This window comes from Prionailurus bengalensis, chromosome B3 (genome assembly GCF_016509475.1).
Source record: "Prionailurus bengalensis isolate Pbe53 chromosome B3, Fcat_Pben_1.1_paternal_pri, whole genome shotgun sequence".
In the NCBI taxonomy this organism is placed as follows: Eukaryota; Metazoa; Chordata; class Mammalia; order Carnivora; family Felidae; genus Prionailurus; species Prionailurus bengalensis.
Window position 1 is genome coordinate 113,532,855 of NC_057355.1, and position 22,150 is coordinate 113,555,004.

The 22,150-nt window shown below is 33.0% G+C and overlaps 1 protein-coding gene across 14 annotated transcripts in view; it reads left to right on the plus strand.

The window, feature by feature from the left end:
* The window catches only part of GPHN (gephyrin), a 636,202-nt gene that overhangs the window by 347,569 nt on the left and 266,483 nt on the right, over positions 1–22,150 (plus strand). For all 14 annotated transcript variants that reach the window (XM_043556393.1, XM_043556386.1, XM_043556392.1 and 11 more), the window contains one exon: positions 5,319–5,413. In XM_043556393.1, the coding sequence (XP_043412328.1) occupies positions 5,319–5,413 (95 nt within the window). The remainder of the gene's footprint in view (positions 1–5,318; positions 5,414–22,150) is intronic.

Below are 22,150 nucleotides of genomic sequence, written 5' to 3' on the forward strand. Positions count from 1 at the left end.
ACTCTTCTAGGAGTGGAAGAAAATGTAAATATTTAAGAAGTCTAAAAACTCTTGAGTTAAAGAAGTATATAAATAAGATCGTTTCTTCCAAATAAAACTCAGATAAGTACCTTCATTCCCTGGTTGCAGTTTCTCCTTTGTAACAGTAGCCTTTAACCACTTAGTCACATGTTATGATACACTGATTTGTTATGATTGGTTGAAAGGTACAGGCAACTAATAAAAAATTAAACTATGCAAGTGACTATTTTAATCAATTAGAATAAATTCAAGGCTGCCTTTAGAATAATGTCCCTCTTGCTTCCATTATGCTCTGTCTCTTAAATGAAAGGAGAAAGGAGTAGATTTGTAGCTGGTGCTCCTTCTTGAATATCTAGGAGTTAGTCGTGTACAAGTTTTATCCATCATGTGTAGTCTTAAGGAAAAAAAATATACTAAAAGATAGCTTCTGTGTGCCATACGATACTTACAGAGGCAGACTCTGAATTGTTAGTTTATTATAACCCTTTTTTAAAGTGTAAAATAAAATTAATGTGTTTACCCTTTAATTGATAAAGTAGGGTAAATTTAATTGGCTGTCATTAAACTGCCTATTTATTACCTAATTTATCTTCTCAGTAGGTCTATATTTTGCTCTGATGAAGGCTCCTCATATTTATTTCAGTCTACTTTACAAAGTTGAATACAAGGTGAGCATGAAAATTAGATCAGGTGGTACACATTATCATTAATCTACCGCATTCCTTCCATCTGTAATGTGTTTTTCAAAGTTGGTCCTTTGACCAGCATCACAAGCATAACCAGAAACTAGTTAGAAATGCAGATTTTGAGGTGCCAACACTTGGTTTCGTTCGGCTCAGGTCATGATCTCATGGTTCGTGGGTCCAAGCTCCACATAGGGCTTCGCGCTGTCTCTCTCTCAAAATAAATAAATAAATGTTAAAAAAAAAAAAAGAGTTTTAAAGATACTCTTTGTTACTTAAGACTATTTAATCAGCAGAGGGCACTGCAGTAATTCTTAGGAAATTTTGTTAAATCTATATAGTCAAATTACAGTCATATAGATATTAATACATAGGTTATGCTCTGTTGATAAAAATATGTCTAGAAAAATAAAGAAAAGCACTATACTGAGTGGTTTTTCACAGTCACCATGAGTAAAAGGAATTTCTGCACATTTACATTTAGCTAATATGTGTCCTGTACATATTTAAACCACATGGCCCGTTAGCAATAACATTTTTTGATATTGTTTTTCCTGTGAAATTAAAATGGATCTGAATTTCATTGGCAAGTTCTCGGAGCTACAAAATTATTGTTTATAACACCCTTTTTTTGCAACTTGAACAGTCTATGAAGCACTTTCTGACTTTAATGTGTCTTAAAAGTGTCTTTGATAAAAAGATCACAATAAGTGGTTTTCCCTAGGCGGTTTCATAGTTTAGAAAGTATTTAGCAACTTTCATAGTTTAGAAAGTATTAAGAAGTTAAATATGAAATGTTTTATTTAAAGAGAGTGGCTAAATCCAATTAAACCTCATTATTTTGGACTCCACTAGTTCAGAAAAGGTTATATGTGAAGTAGGAATATAAACTTCTGCTACTGCTCAAGGAAACAAAGATAATGTATAAGAAAGTTAGAAACAATTTAATTAAAAAATTTCAAACTTTTAATGGCATTCTTTTTTGCCACTCATTATGAATAGCCTATTGATAATGAATGCTTGTTACCTACTCATTAACAGGCACAGATAAAGCTACACTTATTAAAACCATTCTTCTGTTTCTATGATCTACTAATTTAGACACAATTTTCTCATTTCCTCTAAATTAAGTTTTATTCCATTGCTCTTTGCCACCTTCTTGTACCTTTTCATTTATGGTTTATAGATGTTTTTACCCAGCTCTTGCCCTGTTGTCCACCTTCCAACTCCCACTTCATTTGGCTGCTTGTTCCTTTTAGATCCAGTATTTCAGTATTCTGCTCCCTGCCTCCCACTTGCCAGTGTTCTTACATTTAGGTTCTTGCTCTCCATTCTCTTTCCCCTCATCTTTGCTTCTCAACCACTGTTTCTAGGTTTCATTTCTGGATTTTTGTATGTTTCCTATTTTCTAACTGGTATAATCAATCAAAACTGCAAGGAAGCAAGGTGGATTAGAAAGAAGAGGCACAAAGAGAATTACCATGTATTGAATGCCTATTCTATGCTAGGTTATTGACTTGTATCATTTAGTTCTCCTAAGATGTAGGTATGTTTCATTATTATCTCCATTTTATTCATAAGTACACTGAAGCTCCAAGAGGCTAAATATTTTGTTCTAATTCACAGAGCAACTATGTGATAAAGCTGGGTTTCAAACCTATATTGGTTCATTTATTCATTCTTTTATTCAACAAATATTTATTGAGTACACATACTATATGTTGAGCACTGTCCTAGGTGCTGCAATACATCCAGCTCTTACTCTCATGAACTGTAACTGTTGTGTCACTGTCTGACTTCACAGATGGTGATCTTTCTGCTATACTAAACAGCTTTAGAGGAAGAGAAAATACAAAGGAAATAGAAGGGCTCTAATGTTTTATGGAAAAGATAATATTTGGTATAGATGTAAAAAAAGGACTGTTCTGTGTGTTATTTAGAAATATCTTGTGTGTATGTATGCATATATATGTGTGTATATATATATATACGCATCCTTCAAAGAATTCAGAAATTAATATTGTTATCATTCTTTTCATTGGTTTCATTTTTGTTCAACAAGAGAATGATAAAAAATGTATATATATCCAATCAAAAATGCTGTTTTGTGTTTAGTCCTAGAAAGAGTGTGACACTTCTGCACTTACCACTGTAGACACCAGTGCCTTTTAGTGGCATCACCAAAGTATCTGTTTTTCTTTTATGTTCTAAAACAAGCAAAATTTGTGTCTGGAGGCCCAGATTACCTAGACGGCTTCACCATTAATTGTCCTCCCTAAATTACATTTAGAAAAAGATGAAGACCTCTGTGTAAAGAATACGTTTATTCATCCATCCATTCATCATCCATATATTTATTAATACTCTGAAAAGATATTTAGGATGGTTTGCCCAAATACATGAAACAAAAATAGACCTTTTAATAGAATAAATGTGGGAAAATAAGGAAAGGAAAAGTAAGATGAAATTAGGTTGTGTCCTCTACTAAAAAGGGTACACAGATTTGACTCTTCTCAAGGGTAACTGATTCATAAGCATCATAATTAAAAACAAACAAACAAACAAAAACTGGTAGCCCAGGGGAGTACCCATTCCTAAGTATGACACTTGAGAGAAAGTTTCTCATATAGCTCCTCCTAAAGAGGATCACAGTGCAAAGTGGTATACGATGGCCTTAAATACTTCCTAATATAAATCCGAGTTTCACTGAGCCATTTCATTGGATCCAGTTGCATATAGTAAAACAATTCTTAGAACAGTGAGAAGAGGCATTGTAGGTAGACCACTGTGGTCCAGCCAAATCCAGTGGTTTATTTTAGAGAATCTATAAAAATTAGTGAATTACATCTCTTGTAGACAGTTCTCATTTACAATTTGTCAATCAGGTTTTTCATGTGGTAGGTGACGGTGAATTTACACACTCTTAGAAGTTTGTTTTATTCACTACTGTAACATCAATTCTAGAATACTACCTAGGGCATATTAGATGCTTAATAAATATTTGTTGCGTGGATGGATAAATGTTTTTGAGGTGTCTAAGTGAAAGACTTCTCAGCTATTTTAATATTTTCTTCCTTTGTCCTTAAATAACGTATGCTACTATACTTTGGAGTACATCATCTTTATATGGATCCCAAATTCATTAAATGTTGAACACTGTTTATGTGACTTTTTCAAGCAGATGATGAAGTAAATGTTAGCCCTGTCCGAGGATTCTTTTAAGATTGTTCTCAGTAATATGACATACTTGATTTTTAAGACTCTAAGATTTACAGTCTCTAAGTAAAGGTTACAAACATCAATAAAGCAGTTTATCACATGGAAATAGTGTTTCTTCTCAGGAGACCTCAGAATCATACTAGAAAGCTGAGTTTGGAAAACCAAGGAGAGATTCTGGATAATGCTAGCTTGGCATTGTTTTAACTATATATTTAAATAAAAGTAATTAACTCCCAAACTTAGGAATTTAAGAATTTCCTTTTCTCCTGCCTGCTGGCCCTCTATTTTTAAGGCAGGTTTTATTGAAAGACATTATGGTAGTGTTAATTTTCCTTTAAAATTTCTGCCATTGTTAGGTATCAAGTTATGCTGGGATTCCGTGGACATATGCTGGGATACCTGATACAGTTCAATTATTTTGCCAAGTCCTTGACCTAAATTTTGCCGGAGCTACAATCTGATTTAGTACTGTCCCTCTACTTCTAATAAAATATTAAAAAATTAATCTTTCTCTATATTCCTCCATAATTTATCTTTTATTTCATTTGCCTTTCTTCTTCTGTACTGGAATAGTTTATTTTGCAAACTTTATTCCTGTATTGCTCCCAATTACTTTAAATTACTTCATATGTAGAAACAGGATTAAGAATACATTTAGTCACTTATTTCACTCCCAACTTCGAGCGTTAAACATATCTTTACCATCACAATATGATAAATATGTATCTACTTTGACCTTTAGAAAGTGAAATTTTCCTGTCTAATTCACTTCAGGTTTAACTACACAGTCTTAAAAATGCCCTATCTTAAAACATCTATTGTATAGTTAAAACCTATCACTCCATTAATTGTTTTTAAAAATACTAAGATAATTTATATTGAAAATATGAAAGATGGTAAATTTAGTTTTTCTTCTACCCAAAACATGAGAAAGTTAACTTGGTACTTCCTGAGTTCCTTTTAATTGTATCATAAAATCATAGAGCTAGGACAGAAACAAAATGATCTCAGGTTTTAGGGATTAATTATTTCATGTGTAATAGACAAAGAAAAATACCCAGATTTCTTGCACTGTGAAAATCATTGAGCTATTATAACAATCTGAGATTTCATTTTGAAATTTAGGTTTTTAGATGAGACTTGCATCAAATACCTCTGAATTATAAGAAATAAGAAAGGTCTGCTAATATATAAAAGTTCCCTGGATGTCCTGGTTGTCAGCTTTTATTCAGAGGTCCCAAAGAACTGAGTCTTAATAAATACAATGTTTGGGAAACTACAAAGTATGGTTTATAGAAAGCATGATTTATCATTATTTTTAAGTTAACTTTACTACTCTGCATTCCTTCTTTTTGGCTTATTTCACTCAGTTTGCTATTTAATCTTTAATTACAGGCCACAAAAGAAGTAATAGAACGGGAAGCGCCAGGGATGGCCCTGGCAATGCTGATGGGATCACTTAATGTTACACCTCTGGGCATGCTCTCTAGGTAAGAAAGTCACCAACATGTTGCAAAGAAAATTAATTCCATACCACTAATCACTACAATAGTCTGATTAATATGAGAAACTTTAGCCAATAACACTTAAATTTGCTCCCTTATTCCCTCCAGAGTTAAGAGTCTTAGTATCCTGTCTAGATAAATCTTAACCAGTTTCCTTCAAGTTTTTTTTTTCACATATTATCTTTAAACTTTTAGAAAATATTAGATTATGCTAAAAGTTGTCAATCCTGACCCAGAGAAGAGTGCAGTTTATTAAGATGTAAAATTATTTTTGTATGTGATTATTTGTAATCATCAATTAATATTCATTAATTGTCATTAAATGCTAATTTAATAACCGTAAACAGAATTTTTTTTCAGTAAGTTATTCTCATATGTTAGAAATTTTTAAATAGGCATATTTATGTGTGGTCATAAAAAGCTAAATTAATATTAGTGTTTTAAGTTAGTATATTTACAATTGTGCCTTTGTTGACATAGATGTTGACATCCTTTCTCTCTGATGTTTTAGTTATTTGTTATTGTTTTAGTAACTTAGATTAAAATCTTCTTTAATGAGGACAGCATACATCATTTAAGTTAAAGACAGAAGTATCAACTTAGTGAGAACCTGTTGACTCAATGACCATTGATTAATAGACAGTTGATCTCTGAGCAATCTAAAAATACATGACAACATTATAATTTAGGGATTCATAATCATCATGTATAGCCATTTATTCATCCTGTGTACAATATGAATACAAAACTAAATATATCTATGTAATGGTAACACATGGAATATGAATCATAATGTCCTTTCTGTTACTTAGATAGGGTTTATATCCCATTAATGGCAGTTACTTGAAGCACAGCTACAGGGAAATGTGAATGGGTCATTAGTTACTATATTCTCTTTGCTGTGACATGTACTATAACATTTAATTTCAGTAAGAGCAAAAAAGAATTATAGTAGCATGTAGAAATTGTAAATTTAAAAGTCCATGCTGATCTTTAAGGAATTTGCATTGATTCTTTTAAGCTGTTCTTTTTTTAACCATATCTACATTTCTGAGGTCAAGGGTCACATTTGATCCCTTTTCTCTGTGGAATGAAGCAGTGGCCTTTGGACATAAAAGAACATTTTGTTGGCATACAAGGAATATGGTCAAGAAAAAATTAAACTTCATCTCTTGTTGATTCTTTTATAATAAAAATCTAATTGAGCAGAAATAATAATGCTCTATTTACCAAGCCCTGTATTAACCATTAGGGATACTAAGGATAGAAAGAAAAATAAGGCATAATCCTCACCTTAAGGATCCCAGAGTTTACTTGGAGAACTTGTTCTTTGCAACTGTTAAGGTAACTCTTTAAGTTCAATATAGCTTTTTTTATCCAGTATAGAAATATCACTTTCTGTCTTATTGAAAGATTTTTCTGGATTAATTCCTCTTCTACCTTCTGAATCCACATAATTCCTGAGCACTGGACTATTGAGTGAGTAGAAATTTAATCAGCAGGAGGTGATTCTAAGTACTTTGGAATAAGTCTATCGTCTTTATGCTGAAGGCTTTGAAAATTAAAATAATTACACAGGATGGTAACAGATTCTACTTGCTTTTCTTTCTGTTCATTGCTTATTTAATGGAGAGTTTATTTACAAGTTTAAAACAGAGATAGTAGTCTGTGTGTATCATGCATAAAAAATTGTGGAATATTTTCCTAACTGTTCATTTTTTGTGAGCAAGGCCTTTTTTCAAGGCCTTTTAAAAATATTACTGTCTTAAAACAGCCATGATTATATTGATGTTTCCTTTCTTATATCATTGTTACCTTGTATGTACTTTGGGCTTTGTACATGCTTCTGTTATAGCACATGCTATATTGTAATTATATACTTATTTGACTGTATTACCTAATTTGTATAAAATCCTTAAGAACAGGAGCTTTATCACATTCATTTTTACATCCTCAGACCCCAAAACAACTTCTGACACATAGTAAGTACTCAAAGAATGTTTATTATTATGATTATTGTTGATAAATCAGTGTTTCATGCTCATTCTTATATAATTTTTTTCAAGGTAAAGTAATACAAGTTGTTGCCTTGCCTTCCTATTTTTTTATCTCTAGAAAACAGCATTAAATAAAAATAATTTTCTAAATTTCTAAATCTGCTTAAAATGGTTTTTATCTATTTGATTAACTAAATAAACTCAAGTTATACAACTTGTAACTTATAACAACTTAGTTACAAGATAGTATCAAGTAATAGTTAAGAGCATCATCTCTGAAGCCAGACTGCTTGGGTTCAGTTCTGACTCTACTACTTACTAGCTACTTAACATCTTTTTTGTTTTCATTTTCTCATGTGTATATGAACATGTTAATAGTAACAACCTTTTTGGATTGAATCCATATAAAGTGCTTAGAACAACAACTGATTCATAATAAGTCTTATTTAAGTGTTGATCACTGCTGTGGTGTTTTATTGGTTGAGAGCATGACAACGCCTTCAGTAGCTTTTCTTCATAGTAGTTATTTCATCTAGAAATATCTTCATTCTACCTTCATTCTTGAAGGATATTTTCACTAGATGTAGAATTCTGGATCAACAGTTATTTTCTTTCAGCACTATAAAAAAAACATTATTCCACTGTCTTCTGGCTCTATGTTTCCTACCAAAACTTAAGTGATTCAGAGAAAGCAAGGCTAACAGGGAAAGCTATAGCTGTAAAAGCTTACATTTAAAAAAAAGGAAGATCTCAAAAACAACTACATAACATTACAACTTAACTAGAAAAAGAACAAATTAAACCCAAAGCTAGCAGAAGGAAGAAAATAATAAAGATTAAGACAGAGATAAATAAAATAGAAAATGTAATGACAATATAGAAATCAACTAAACCAAATACTGACTCTTTGAAAAGATGGACAAAATTGAAAATTTTTAGCTTATATTGGCTAAGAAAAAAAAGAGACAAGACTCAAATTACTAAACTCAGAAACAAAAATGGGGACATTACTACCAATTCTATAGAAATAAGTACTATAAGAGAGTACTATTAACCATTGTATGCCAGTAAATTAGATAACCTAGATGAAATGGACAAATTCCTATAAACACAAACCCTATGCAGATTGAATCAGAAAAAAAATGAAAATCCAAATAGATCTGTAACAAGTTAGATTGAATCAGTAATCAAGAACCTGTCTACATATAAAATGGCTGTATCAGATGTCTTCACTGGAGAATTCTACCAAACATTTAAATGTGTTTTTCTCCTTTATCTTACAACTGTGGTATATTACCTTGATTGCTTTTCATATGCTGAACCATCCTTGCATTCTAGGGATAAATTCCACTTGGTCATGGTGTATAACCCTTTTAATATACTGCTGAATTTGTTTTGCTAGTATTTGTTGAAGATCTTTACATCAATGTTCATAAGGGACACTGGCCTGTAGTTTTCTTATCTTGTTCTTTGTCGGGCTTTGATATTAAGGCAATGCTGGCCTCATAGAATTAGTTAGGAAGTCCCTTTTCTTCTGTTTTTTTGGAAGAGTTTGAGGAGGAATGGTGTCTGTTTTTCTTTAAATGTTTGGTGGAATTATTTAAGCTAATTGTAGATTGGCATGCAACTGTAAGAAATACTGCTTAGAAATGCCATGCACCTTTATCAGGTTTTCCCCAATGGGAACAATTTGTAAAACTAGCACAAAATTAAAATCAGCATATTAACATTGATGCAGTGAAGATAAAGAACAATTCCATCACCACAAGGATTCTCCAGTTGTCTTTCTTTTGCCATACCTACCTATCTCCTACCCAGCCTTTCTGTCCAAATCTTTGGCAACCACTAATCTGTCCTCCATTTCTCTATTTTGCCATCTTGAGAATTTAAGTAGAATCATGTAGTATGTAACCTTTTTGATTGTTTTTTTTACATTCAGCATAATTCCCTAGAGACTCAAACAATTGTTACATGAATCAACAGTCCACTGGTTTTTATTGCTGAGTATTATTCCCTGGAATTGATGTATCATAGTTTGTTCTACCATTTTTCTATTGAAGGACATCTGGGTCATTTCCAGGTTTGGCTTTTATGAACAAAGTTACTCTGAATTTTGTTTACAGGTTTTATTAACAGAAATTTCTGTTTTTCTGGGATAAATACCCAGAATACAGTTGCTGGGTCATATAGCAGTTATGTGTTTACTTTTATGATAAACTGCCAAATTATTATCCACAATAACTGTACCATTTTATATCCCCACCAACAATGTATGAGTGATTTGTTACATTTACATTATGGTTCCCTTTTGGTAGTGTACATCCTATGTGTTTGGCAAATGTATACTGACATATATTCATCTTTATGGTATCATACAGAGAATTTCACTGTCCTAAAAATCCTTTGTGCTCTGCCTATTCATCCCTCTTTCCTTTTCAGTACCTGGCAACCACTGACCTTTTTCCTGTCTCCATTGTTTTGACTTTTCCAGTATGTCATCTAGCTGGAATCATATAGTATGTAGCCTCTCTAGATTAGCTTCTTTTGCTAAATAATATGCATTTAAGCTTCCTTTGTGTCTTTTCATGACTTAATAGCTCATTTCTTTTTAACACGAAGTGATATTCCATTGTCTGGATGTACCATTTATTTATCCATTCACTTACTGAAGGTCATCTGGTTGCTTCCAAGTTTTGGCAGTTATGAACAAAGCTGCTGTAAACATCCATGTGCAGATTTTTGTGTGAAATTTTGGTGATTAAATTTATAGTGAATAAATTTTCAACTACTTTGGGTAAATATCAAAGAGCAGAATTGCTGGATTGTCTGAGAAACTGTGATGTCTTCCAAAGTGGCTACATCATTTTTCATTCCCACCAGCAATGAATGCAATTTCCTGTTGTTCTGTGTCCTCAACAGTATTTGGTGTTGTCAGAGTTCAGAATTTCAGCCATTCTTTTTTTTCTTTTTTAAGATTTTTTTTAGGTAATCTCTGCACCCAATGTGGGACTCAAACCCACAACCCCGAGATCAAGAGTGGCGTGCTCCACTAACTGAGCCAGCCAGGTTCCCCAAGTTTTGGCCATTCTAATAGATATGTAGTGTTATCTAATTATTGCTTTAATTTGCATTTCTCTGATGACATATGATGTTGAACATTTTTTCATATGAATATTTACCATCTGTATATCTTCTGTAATGAGTTGTCCGTTAAGGTCTTTGGCCCATTTTTTGGGTTGTTTGTTTTATTATTGTTGAGTTTAAAGGTTTCTTTGTACATTTTGATTAATATTTCTTTATCAGATGTGTCCTTTGCAAATATTTTTTCCATTCTCTGACTTGTCTTTTCTAGACATTGTTTTTCATAGTACAGAATTTTTAATTTTAATGAAGTCCAGTTTACCAATTATTTCCTTTATGGATTGTACCCCTAGCGTTGTATCTAAAAAGTAATCATACCCAACTCATCTATGTTTTCTCCTGTGTTATCCTGTAGTTCTCTAGTTTTGTATTTTCCATTTTGTTCTATGATCCATTTTGAGTTAATTTTTGAGAAAGATGTAAAGTCTATGTGTGGATTCATTTTTTTCACATGTACATGTCCAGTTGTTCCATGTACATGTCCAGTCTATTTATTGAAAAGACTATCTTTGCTCCATTGTATTGCTTTTGCTCCTTTATCAAAGATCAATTTACTATATTTATGTGTTTCTACATTTCTGGGTTCTCTATTCTGTTCCATTCATCTATTTGCTGTTCCTTCACCAGTACCACACTAGCTATAACTTTATAGAAGGGAATCAGAGTCCATATGTATAAGTCTGCTAACTTCATTCTGCTTCAATATTGTGTTGACTATTTGGGATCCTTTGTCTCTCCATAGAGAATGTAGAATCAGTCTGTAAATATCCATAAAACAACTTGCTGGGATTTTTATTTAGATTGCCATTGAATCTATAGATCAAACTGGGAAGAACTGACATCCTGATGATATTTACTTTTCTTATGTATAAACATGGAATAGGAACTTTATTTAATTCTTCATTGATTTCACTCAGTCTGATAGCTTTTGTTAGATGTATATAAGTTTTTCATTTGGGGGGCTGCTAATGTAACTGATATATTTTTCATTTCGGTTTCAGTTGTTTATTGCTGATATATAGGAAAATGATTGACTTTTGTATTTTAACTTTGTATTCTGTAACCTTGCCATAATACTTCTTAGTTCCAGAAGTTTTTTTCTTGACTCTTTCAGATGTTTTACTTAGATGACCATGTCGTATATAAAGAAAGGTAGTTTTGTTTCTTCCTTCCCAATTTGAATACCTTTATTTCCTTTTCTTGTCCTATTGCAGTAGCTAAAAATGTCAGGTATAGTGTTGAAAAGGAGTGGTGAGAGAGGATATCATACTTGATCTTACTAAGCAAGCTTTGAATTTTCACCATTGAGAAATGTATTGGATGTATGTTTTTGTGGATATTTTTTATCAGATTGAGGATGTTTCCCTCATGCCCCTCTATTCCAGCTTACTGGGTTTTTATCACAGTGGGTGTAGGATTTTGTCAAATGTTTGTTCTGCATCTATTGATATGCTCATGTGACTTTTCTATTTTTTGCCTGTTGATGTGATTGATGGATTATATTAATTGATTTTGAAATGGTGAACCTGCCTTGCAAATCCTACTTGGTCATGGTGTATATTTTTTTTTAACATTGTTGGATTCAATTTGCTAATATTTTGTTGAGGATTTTTGCAGATATTGTGTATAGGTTTTTTCTTCTAATGTCTTTGCTTGGCTGGTATTAGACTAATACTAGCTAGCCTCATAGAATGAGTTTGGAAGTATTCCCTCGGTCTCTATCTTCTTTAAAAGATTGTAGAGAATTGGGGTAATTTCTTCCTTAAAGGTTTGGTAGAATGCACTATTGAATATATCCAAACCTGGTGCCTCCTGTTTAGAAGATTTTTTTTTTAATGTTCATTTATTTTTGAGAGAGACGGAGACAGAACGTGAGTGGGTTGGGGGCAGAGAGAGAGGGAGACACAGAATCCAAAGAAGGCTCCAGGCTCCGAGCTGTCAGCACAGAGCCCAACACAGGGCTTGAACTCACAAACTGTGAGATCATGATCTGAGCCGAAGTCGGACGCTCAACCGACTGAGCCACCCAGGCACCCCTAGAAGATTATTAATTAGTGATTCAACTTCTTTAATAGAATAGGCCTATCTAGATTGTCTGTTTCTTCTTATGTAAATTTTAGCAGATTGCATCTTTAATATAATGGTTCATTTCATCCAGGTTATCAAATTTATGAGTGTGGAGTTGTTGTAAGTATTCTTTTATTATCTTTTTAGTATGCATAGAAACTGTAGTGATACCCTCTCTTTTATTTCTAATATTAATAATTTGTGTATTCTTTTTTTTTTTTTTTTTTTTTACTTAGCCTGGCTAGAGGCTTATTGGTTTCATTTATCATTTCAAAGAACTGGTTTTGGTTTTGGAGATTTTCTCTGTCGATTGCCAATTTTCAGTTTCACTGATTTCTGCTCTAATTTTTGTTATTTCTCTTCTGCTTACTCTGAGTTATTTTGCTTTTATTCTATTATCTTTTTCTTAATTTTTTTTAATGTTCATCTATTTTTGAGGAAGAGTGAGACAGAGTGTGAGTGGGGGAGGTTCAGAGAGAGAGGGAAACAGAATCTGAAGCAGGCTCCAGGCTCTGAGCTGTCAACATGAACCCCAACATGGGTCTCGAACCCACAAGCCATGAGGTTATGACCTGAGCCAAAGTCAGACGCTTTATCCACTGAGCCACCCAGGCGCCCCAGGCGCCTCTATTTTTCTATTTTTCTTAAGGTGTAAATTCAGATGATTGATTTAAGATCTTTATTTTTAGTGTTCAAGGCTATAAATTTCCTTCTAAACCCTGTTTTCTCTGCATTTCAAAGTTTGAAATTTCTCTCTCTCCCTATTTTTTTTTTACTTTTCATCTTTGTGTCTTATTTTATAACTAGAAATTTGTATTTCTTAATTCTCTTCAGCTATTTTGCCAATTCCCTTACTCCCTTTCATTTTTGTTTAGTTCAAAATATTTCAAAATTTCTCTTGGATATTTCTCCCTTGAAGTGTTATTTCTTTTCTTTTCTTTTCTTTTGTTTTCTTTTCTTTTCTTTTCTTTTCTTTTCTTTTTTTTTTTTTGACTCAAGCATTATTTCAAAGTGTGCTGTTTAATTCCACTGTGGTCTGAGAGTAGACACTGTAGAATTTCTATCCTTTTTAAATTTGTTAAGGTGTGTTTCATGGCCCAGAAAGTGGTCTACCTTGGTGAATGTCTCACATGAGCTTGAGAAGAATGTGTATTCTGTCATTGTTGGATGAAGTAGTCTATAGATGTCGATTATACCCAGTGTTTGATGGAGTTGTTGAGTTTAGGTATGTCTTTACTGATTTTCTGCCTGTTGTATGTGTCCATTTCTGAAATAGGGGTGTTGAAGTCTGCAACTATGATAGTGGGCTTAATTTCTTCTCTTTGTAGTTTTTAGTCTTTGCCTCACATAGTTTGATGCTCTGTTGTTAGGTGACCGCTTGTTAAAAACATGGTTTTTTTGAGAATTGACCCCTTTATCATTATAAATGTCCTTCTTTAGCACTGGCAACTGTCCTGGCTTTGAAGTCTGCTCTGTCTCAAACTAATATAGTTACTCCTGCTTTATTATTATTATTATTATTATTATTATTTATTATAAATGTTAGCATGATAGGTTTTTCTATATATATCCATTTACTTTTAATCTATATTTATATGTTTAAAGGGGGTCTCTTGTAAACAACATATAGTGGGGTTGTGTTTTTAATCCACTCTGACACTCTCTGTCTTTTAATTTTGCATTTAGACCATCGACATTCAAAGTGATTATTAATATAGTTGGATTAATGTCTCCCATATTCAATACTGTTTTCTATTTGTTGCCATTCTTTGTTCCTATTTTTATCCTTCACTTTTTCTGCCATTTGTTTGTTTTAATTGAGCCTTATATATGATTCTGTTTTTTCTCCTTTCTTAGCATATCAATTATACTTCTTGTTTTACTTTTTTTAGTGGTTGCCCTAGAGTTTACAATATACACTTACAACTAACCAAGTCCACTTTCAAATGGAATACCTTATAATTACACCTTGTAATAACAAAATTATCCTAATTCCTTCCTTCCTCCCATCCTTTGTATAACTGCTGTCATTCATTTCACTTATATACATAAGGATACCTATACACATAAAATATATACATAAGCATATATAATGAATATACTGTTGATCTTATCATTTTGAACAAACTATTGTATGTTAGATCAATTAAGAATAATAAAAATAAGTTTTTATTTTACTTTCATTATTCTTTCTTTTATGCTCTGTGTAAGGACCTATATCATTTACCTTTTCTCTAAACAACTTCTTTTAACATATCTTGCAAGGCAGATCTACTGTCAACAAATACCTTCAATTTTTATTTGAGAAGCCTTTATTTCTCCTGCACTGCTAAAAGGATAACTTCACAGTGTACAGAATTCTAAGTTGGTTGTTCTTTTCTCTCAACACTTTAAATATTTATCTCCACTTTTATCTTGCTTGCATGGTTTCTGAGCAAAAGTCAGGTTAATTCTTATCTTTGTTTCTCTTTACATAAAGGTTTTGTTTTTCCTCTGACTTTTAGGATTCTTTCTCGTTGATTTTCTATAGTTTGAAATTATATGTGTAGGTATAGTTTGAGGTTTTTTTGTTTTTTGTTTTTGCATTTATCCTATTTGGAGTTCTCTGACTGTTTTGGTGTCTGACATTAATTTGGGGGAAATTCTCAAGCATGTTTTAAGTATTTCTTCTTTTCTTCTTCTAGTATTCCCATTACACACATGTTATACCTTCTTTAGTTGTCCCACAGTTCTTGGATATTTTGTTTTGTTTTCAGTCTGTGTTCTTTTTACTTTGCAGTTTTCAAAAGTTCTATTAATATATCCTCTAGTTCAGAAATTCTTTTCTCAGCTATGAGCCCATCAAAGGCATTCATCATTACTGTTCAATTTTTTTTATGCATTTCTTTTTCATTCTTTCATTGGATTCTATCTTTCTGCTTATATTGCCCATCTGTTCTTGCATGCTATCTACTTTATCCATTATAGCCCTTCACATATTAATCTTATTTTAAATTCCTGGTCTGATAATTCCAACATCCTTGCCATAACCTGGTTCTGATGTTTGCTCTTTCACTTAAAAATTGTGTTTTTACCTTTTAGTATGCCTTGTAATTTTTTCTTGGTAGCCAGACATTGTGTACTAGGTAAAAGGAACTTGTTTGGTTTCTTTAGATTATTTTTTAAGGTTTTATTTAAATTCCAGTTAATATACAGTGAAATACTTGTTTCAATTGTACAATTTAGTGATTCAACACTTACATACAATACTTGGAGCTCATCACAAGTGCCTTCCTTAATTCCCATCACCCATTTAACCCATTCCCCTACCCACCTCCTCTCTGGTAACCATCATTTTGCTCTCTATAGTTAAGAATCTGTTTCTTGATTTGCGTTTCTCTTTTTCTCCCTCAGACTCATTTGTTTTGTTTCTTACATTCCTCATATGAGTGAAATCATATGGTATTTTTCTCTGACGTTTCACTTAGCATGATACTCTAGTTCCATCCATATCATTGCAAAGGTCAAGATGGCATTCTTTTTAATGGCTGAGTAATATTTGTGTGTGTGTGTGTGTGTGTGTGTGTGTGTGTGTGTAAACACATCTTTTTTATCCTTTCATCAATCATTGGACATTTGGGCTGTGTCTATAATTTGGCTAATTTGTAGATAATGATGGTATAAACATTACAGGGGTATGCATCCTTTTAAATTAGTATTTTTGTATTCTTTGCATAAATAACGTAGTAGTGATTCCTGGATCATAGTGTAGTTCTATTTTTAACTTTTTGAGGAACCTCCATATTGTTTCCCAGAGTGGCTGCACCAATTTGCGTTCCCACCAACAATACAAGAGGTTGCCCCATTTTTCACATAAAAGGAACTGTTTTAAATAGGCCTTTAGTAATATGGTGATGAAATTTGGGAGGAGGGAAAGTGTTCTGTATCCCTACATCAGGTCTCTATACTTTAGTGAACCATTGCCTCTGGACTTTGTACCTCACAAGTGTTTGTAGTTTTTTTCTCACCACCACCCCCCAACCTTAGGTGGGACAGCATGGCTAGAGGGAGCAGGAGTGGGGTATATTGTGTCTTCCAGGTCAGTTAGTCTCTGATAATATCCCAGCAGATTATGCTCTGGTTAACTAGTTACCTCTGAAGGCACGCCTTGTTAAGAAGAACAGAGTGCTAACAGTGTTTCAAAATGGTTCCTTTCTTCTCCCCTTGCTGGAAGCACAAGGATTTTTCTTCCGTATCTACTATAGGAACCTGGTTATGCTCCTGGAGGTAAATCTCACAATATTTTGGAGGGTCCCCTATGACTAGGTCCTCCTAGAATTTTTAACTTCCACTTGTCCATACTGAGCATCCAGCAATTCATTAATAACAACTCAGGTTTTCCCACCTCAGCACTATTTCTTGCAGCTGTTTCCCTTGCAATTCTCTACTGTGGTAAGCCAGAACTTCCTGTATTTGCTTGTTGGCCTCTCCAGTCATGGAGACAGCAGTTTGCCCTCTGTCTCCCCTCTCTTACAGATTCAAAAAGAGTTGATTTTTCAGTCTGTTCAGGCTTTTACTTGTTAGTGGGATGGAGTGACAATTTTCAAGCTTCTAACATGAAGTACTGGACACAAGAAATGTGTAAACAGTATTTTGTTTTAATTTTTTTAATTTAAGTATAGTTGACATGCAATATTACATCACTTTCAAGTATACAATATAATGATTCAACAACTTTATACATTATTCTATGCTCATCACAAGTGTAGCTACCATGTTACCATACAACAATTATGTATTCCTTATACTGTACCTTTCATCTCTGGGACTTATTCATTGCAATAGCTTGAAACTTGTACCTCCCAATCTCCTTCACCCATTTCATTCATCCCCGTACTCTGCTACCCTCTGGCAACCACCAGTTTGTTCTTTGTAGAAATATAATTTGTATACTGATCTTATGTACTGCAGCCTTGATTAAATACTAGTGCAATCTAAGAGGGTATTTTTTGTTTTGTTTTAAGAGTCTTTCATCATGTCATCTGTAAATAGGAGCAGTTTTACTGCTTCCTTTCTGATCTGCCTGCCTTGATTCTTTCTTTTCTCTTGCCAGTTGTACTGACTAGAATTTCCACCACTGTGTTCAGTAGCCATGATGAGAATGGACATCCTTGACTTTTTCCTGATCTTACAGGAAAAGCTTTCAGTCCTTCATCAATTAGTATAATGTGATTTGTAGGCTTTTTTATAAAAGCTTTAAAGTCTGAGAAAGTTTGTCTCTATTCCAAATTTTTCTGAAGAGTTGTTACCATGAATGAATATTGATACGCTTTTGTACATAAATTAATAAATTATGTGATCTATTTTTTCTGTCTGTATGGTAGATTATATTGATTGACCTCTTTACCTATAGAACCAGTCTTGCATTCTTAGAATAATCTCCATTAGGTTATGTCATATCATTTTTTTCCATTCTTTTTATATATTGCTAAAATATGTTTGCTAATATTTTGGTAAGAATTTTTACATATATATTCATAAAAGATACTATTCTACAGGTTTTTTTTCTCTATCTGTATTTACTTATCAAAGTATATTAGCTTCATAAAAAGTAGTAAATAAAGTGTTCCTCCTTCTTTTCTCTGGAAGAGTTTGTTTATGTAGAATTTATATTAATTTCTCTTTGAACACTTTGTAAAATTTACCAGTGAAACCATATGGCCTGGAGATTTATTTTTCTAGAGTGTTTTCACTGTAGATTCAATTTCCCTAAAAGTTATAAAGCTACTCAAATTATTTTATTTTTGATTGAATGTGGCATTTTGTACTTTTCATGGAATTCTCCCATTTCATCTAAGTTTTATGTATGTAGTACTTTCCTAGTATCTCCTTATTGTTATGTGTTTGTCTTCATTGTCTGTACTAATATTTTTATTTCATTTGTATATTGGTAATTTGTCTTCTTTTTCTTTCTCAGTCTTGCTTAAGATATTTCAGTTTTATTGATTATTTCAAAGATTGGGCTTTTTGTTTCATTGGTTTTTTCTATTATTTTTCCATATTCAAATTTCACTGGCCTCTGCTCTTATCTTTATGATTTCATTGTTTATCTTATCTTGGGTTTATTTTGCTGTATACAGTCCTTAAGGTGGGAGCTTATATTGATTTGAGACTTACCTCTTTTTTAATGTATTGGAAACACTGTTTTAGGTGCATCCCACAAATTCTGATATGTTGTCTCTTCATTTTTAATCACTGCAGTATTTTTTTTTCATTCCTTTAAGACTTCTTTGCTCCATTGGTTACCTAGAAATTTATAAACTTGGTTTAGGTTCAAAGTGTATGGGCATTTTCCTATTATCTTTCTGTTATTGATTTCTAATTTGATTCTGTTATCAGAAAACACATTGTATGATTTCAATTATTTTAAACTTGTTGAGGTTTATTTTTATGGTTTTGGATATGATCTCTCATGGTAAATGTTCCATGAGCACTGGAGAAGAATATAGATTGTTTGGTCAGGTGGACTATTCTATGTCAATTAGATCCTGATAATTGATGGTGCCTTTGAGTTTTTCTGTATCATTATTGGTTTTTCATCTAGTTCTTCTATCACAATATCTAAAAAAGAACTTGCATCCAAAATAAAGAACTCGTAGTTATTTACCCAAATGATTTGAAAACTTTATGCCCGTGAAAAATCTGCATGTGAACTTTGATAAGATAATTGCTAAAAACTGTAATCAACCAAGATTTACTTAAGTAGGTAAATGTATAAGCAAACTGTGTTGCATCCATACAATGGAATAGTATTCAATGATAAAACAAAATGAGCTATCAAACCACAAAAAAGACGTGGAGGAATCTTAAATGCATATGCTAAGTTAAAAAAAAAGCCAATTTGAAAATGATACATACCATAGGATTCCGATTTTGTGACATTTTGGAAAAAGTAAAACAGTATAGACAGTGAAGTGATCAGTGACTGCCAGGGATTTGTGGAAAGAGGGACATAGATGAATAGATGAATCACAGCCAATTTTGAGGGCAATAACACTATTCTGTATGATACTATAGGGTGAAACATGGAAACATATGTTATGCATTTGTCAAAACTCACAGAACTTTACGTTACAAAGAATGCTTAATATATGCAGAATTTTTTTAAAAACAGCATTTAGGCAGTTAGCATATCCCAGAAAATAATGCAGACTCTGAGAAGAGAAACTAAATATATTAAAAATATAGGAAACAGGGACGCCTGGGTGGCTCAGTCGGTTGAGCGTCCAACTTCCGCTCGGGTCATGATCTCGCAGTCCATGAGTTCGGGCCCCGCGTCGGGCTCCGTGCTGACAGCTCAGAGCCTGGAACCTGCTTCAAATTCTGGGTCTCCCTCTCTCTCTGCCCCTCCCCTACTCATTCTCTCTCTCTCTTTCTTTCTCTCTCTCTCTCTCTCTCTCTCTCTGTCAAAAATAAAGAAACATTATTTTTTTTTAAATATAGGAAACAATCTCACTGAAGGGGCTGGAGGGAAAAGATGCTGACCTAAATACAGTAGTCCCCCTTTATCCACAGGGATACATTCCATGATCCCCAATAGGTGCCTGAAATCACAGATAGTGCTAGACCCTATATGTATACTATGTTTTTTCCTATACATACTTAACTATGATAAAATTTACTTTATTAATTAGGCACAGTAAGAGGTTAACAACAATAACTAATAATAAAATAGAACAATAGTAACATACTGTAGTAAAAGTTATGTAAATGTGGTCTTCCTCTCAAAGTATCTTATTGTACTCTATTCACCCTTCTTTTTGTGGTGATGTGAGATGATACATGCGTATATAATGTGATGACGTAAGGTGAATTACATAGGCAGTGTGACATAGTGTTCTATTGACCTTCCAATGATATGTTAGAAAGAGGACCATCTGCTTCCAGACTGCTGTTGATCATGGGTAACTGAAGCTATAGAAAGTGAAATTGCAGAAGGGAGGGGGCAGGGATACTACTGTACCTTTGGATATAAGTGGTGTTTGTAAGGCTAAAGGTAAAGGAATTGCACATAAGCATTTTATTCTAGTTGATAGTTCTATCCCTTGCACACTTGAGTTAACAATTCTGATGTTACTATATATGTTTGCTGATATCACTATATATGTTCACTATATATGTTTCAGCAATTAAGTAAATGGATGGTGAATGGTGGGAACTGCATTTCTCATTGATACAGTAGAAAATCACATATTTACAATGGGAGGAGGCTAGAATGATCCATGTCTTCAGAGTTGGAGACATCAGTGTGGATTCATGTTTATTTAATATAAATGGTATACAAATGGTATGTATATAGAAATACTTGTAGATATGTGTACGTACATGGTTAGCATACATACATATTCCTTTGCTCTCTCAGCAGAAAGGGTCCAAAAGAAACAATACCTCAGTAAAAACAAGCATACCTAATGCTCAGATCTTGATTTCTAATACTGTTTACCAATAAAAGGAACTTCTTCTCAGACAAACGGCTGGTTCCAGGACTGGGCAAGAAATATACAAGATAAGCCTAGAGCACCTTTTAGTGCTCAAAAGTAAAGAATTGCTCAAAAAAGCAAACAAAAAAACCCTCATTTTTGGATGTATGTCAAAGGCATATAGGAGCCAACTGACAAAGCTCCCAATGGCCAAAGTTTCATGAAACAGTTTAAGCAACAAAATGTAGTTGTACTTTATTATAACCCAAGGTGTAAATATCCATGAGTCCACACTGATCTAAATGAATAATTGAATAAATTAACACTGAGGAAAAAGAGAGAAGTCTTTCATGTAGATTTCCAAGTTATTCATGTATATGTTTTACCCTCAAAGAGGGGGCATGTGGGCTGTACAAAATGACTTCCTTCCTAAGAGTACAGTATGGAAAGGAAAGGAAAAAAGTACTGTGGAGAAATCTGACAGATACCTCAGGTGATCAAAGTCAGTAACATTCATGTATCATGGTATGATTTTGTGCCTTTGATATGACGTGATGAAAATAGCGCTTTACTTCTATGCTCTTCCTCCCCAAATCCCACAACTCTAATCTTATGAGAAAAATATCAGAAAACTTGAGTAATGGGGCACCCTACAAAATACCTAAACAATACTTCTCAAAACTGTCAAGGTCATTAAAGCCAAGGAAAATCTGGAAAGCTGTCACAGCCAAGAGGAACATCACAAGACTTGAAAACTAAATGTTGTAATAGGGTAATCTGGATGGGATCCTAGAACATAAAAAGGACAAGAGGAAATATGAATAATGTATGGACTTTAATTGTAATATACCAATATTGGTCATTAAGTCTAACAAAATGTACCATGCTAATGTAAGATGTTAAAAGATAGGGGAAACTGGGAACAGGGTATATGTGAACTCTATATTTTATCTTCTCAACTTTTCAGTAAATCTAAAGTTGTTCAAAAAAAATCCTATTTTTAAAAAACAGTTTGGTTCATTTTACAGCCATATTCTATACAACTTTCAAGGAACAGG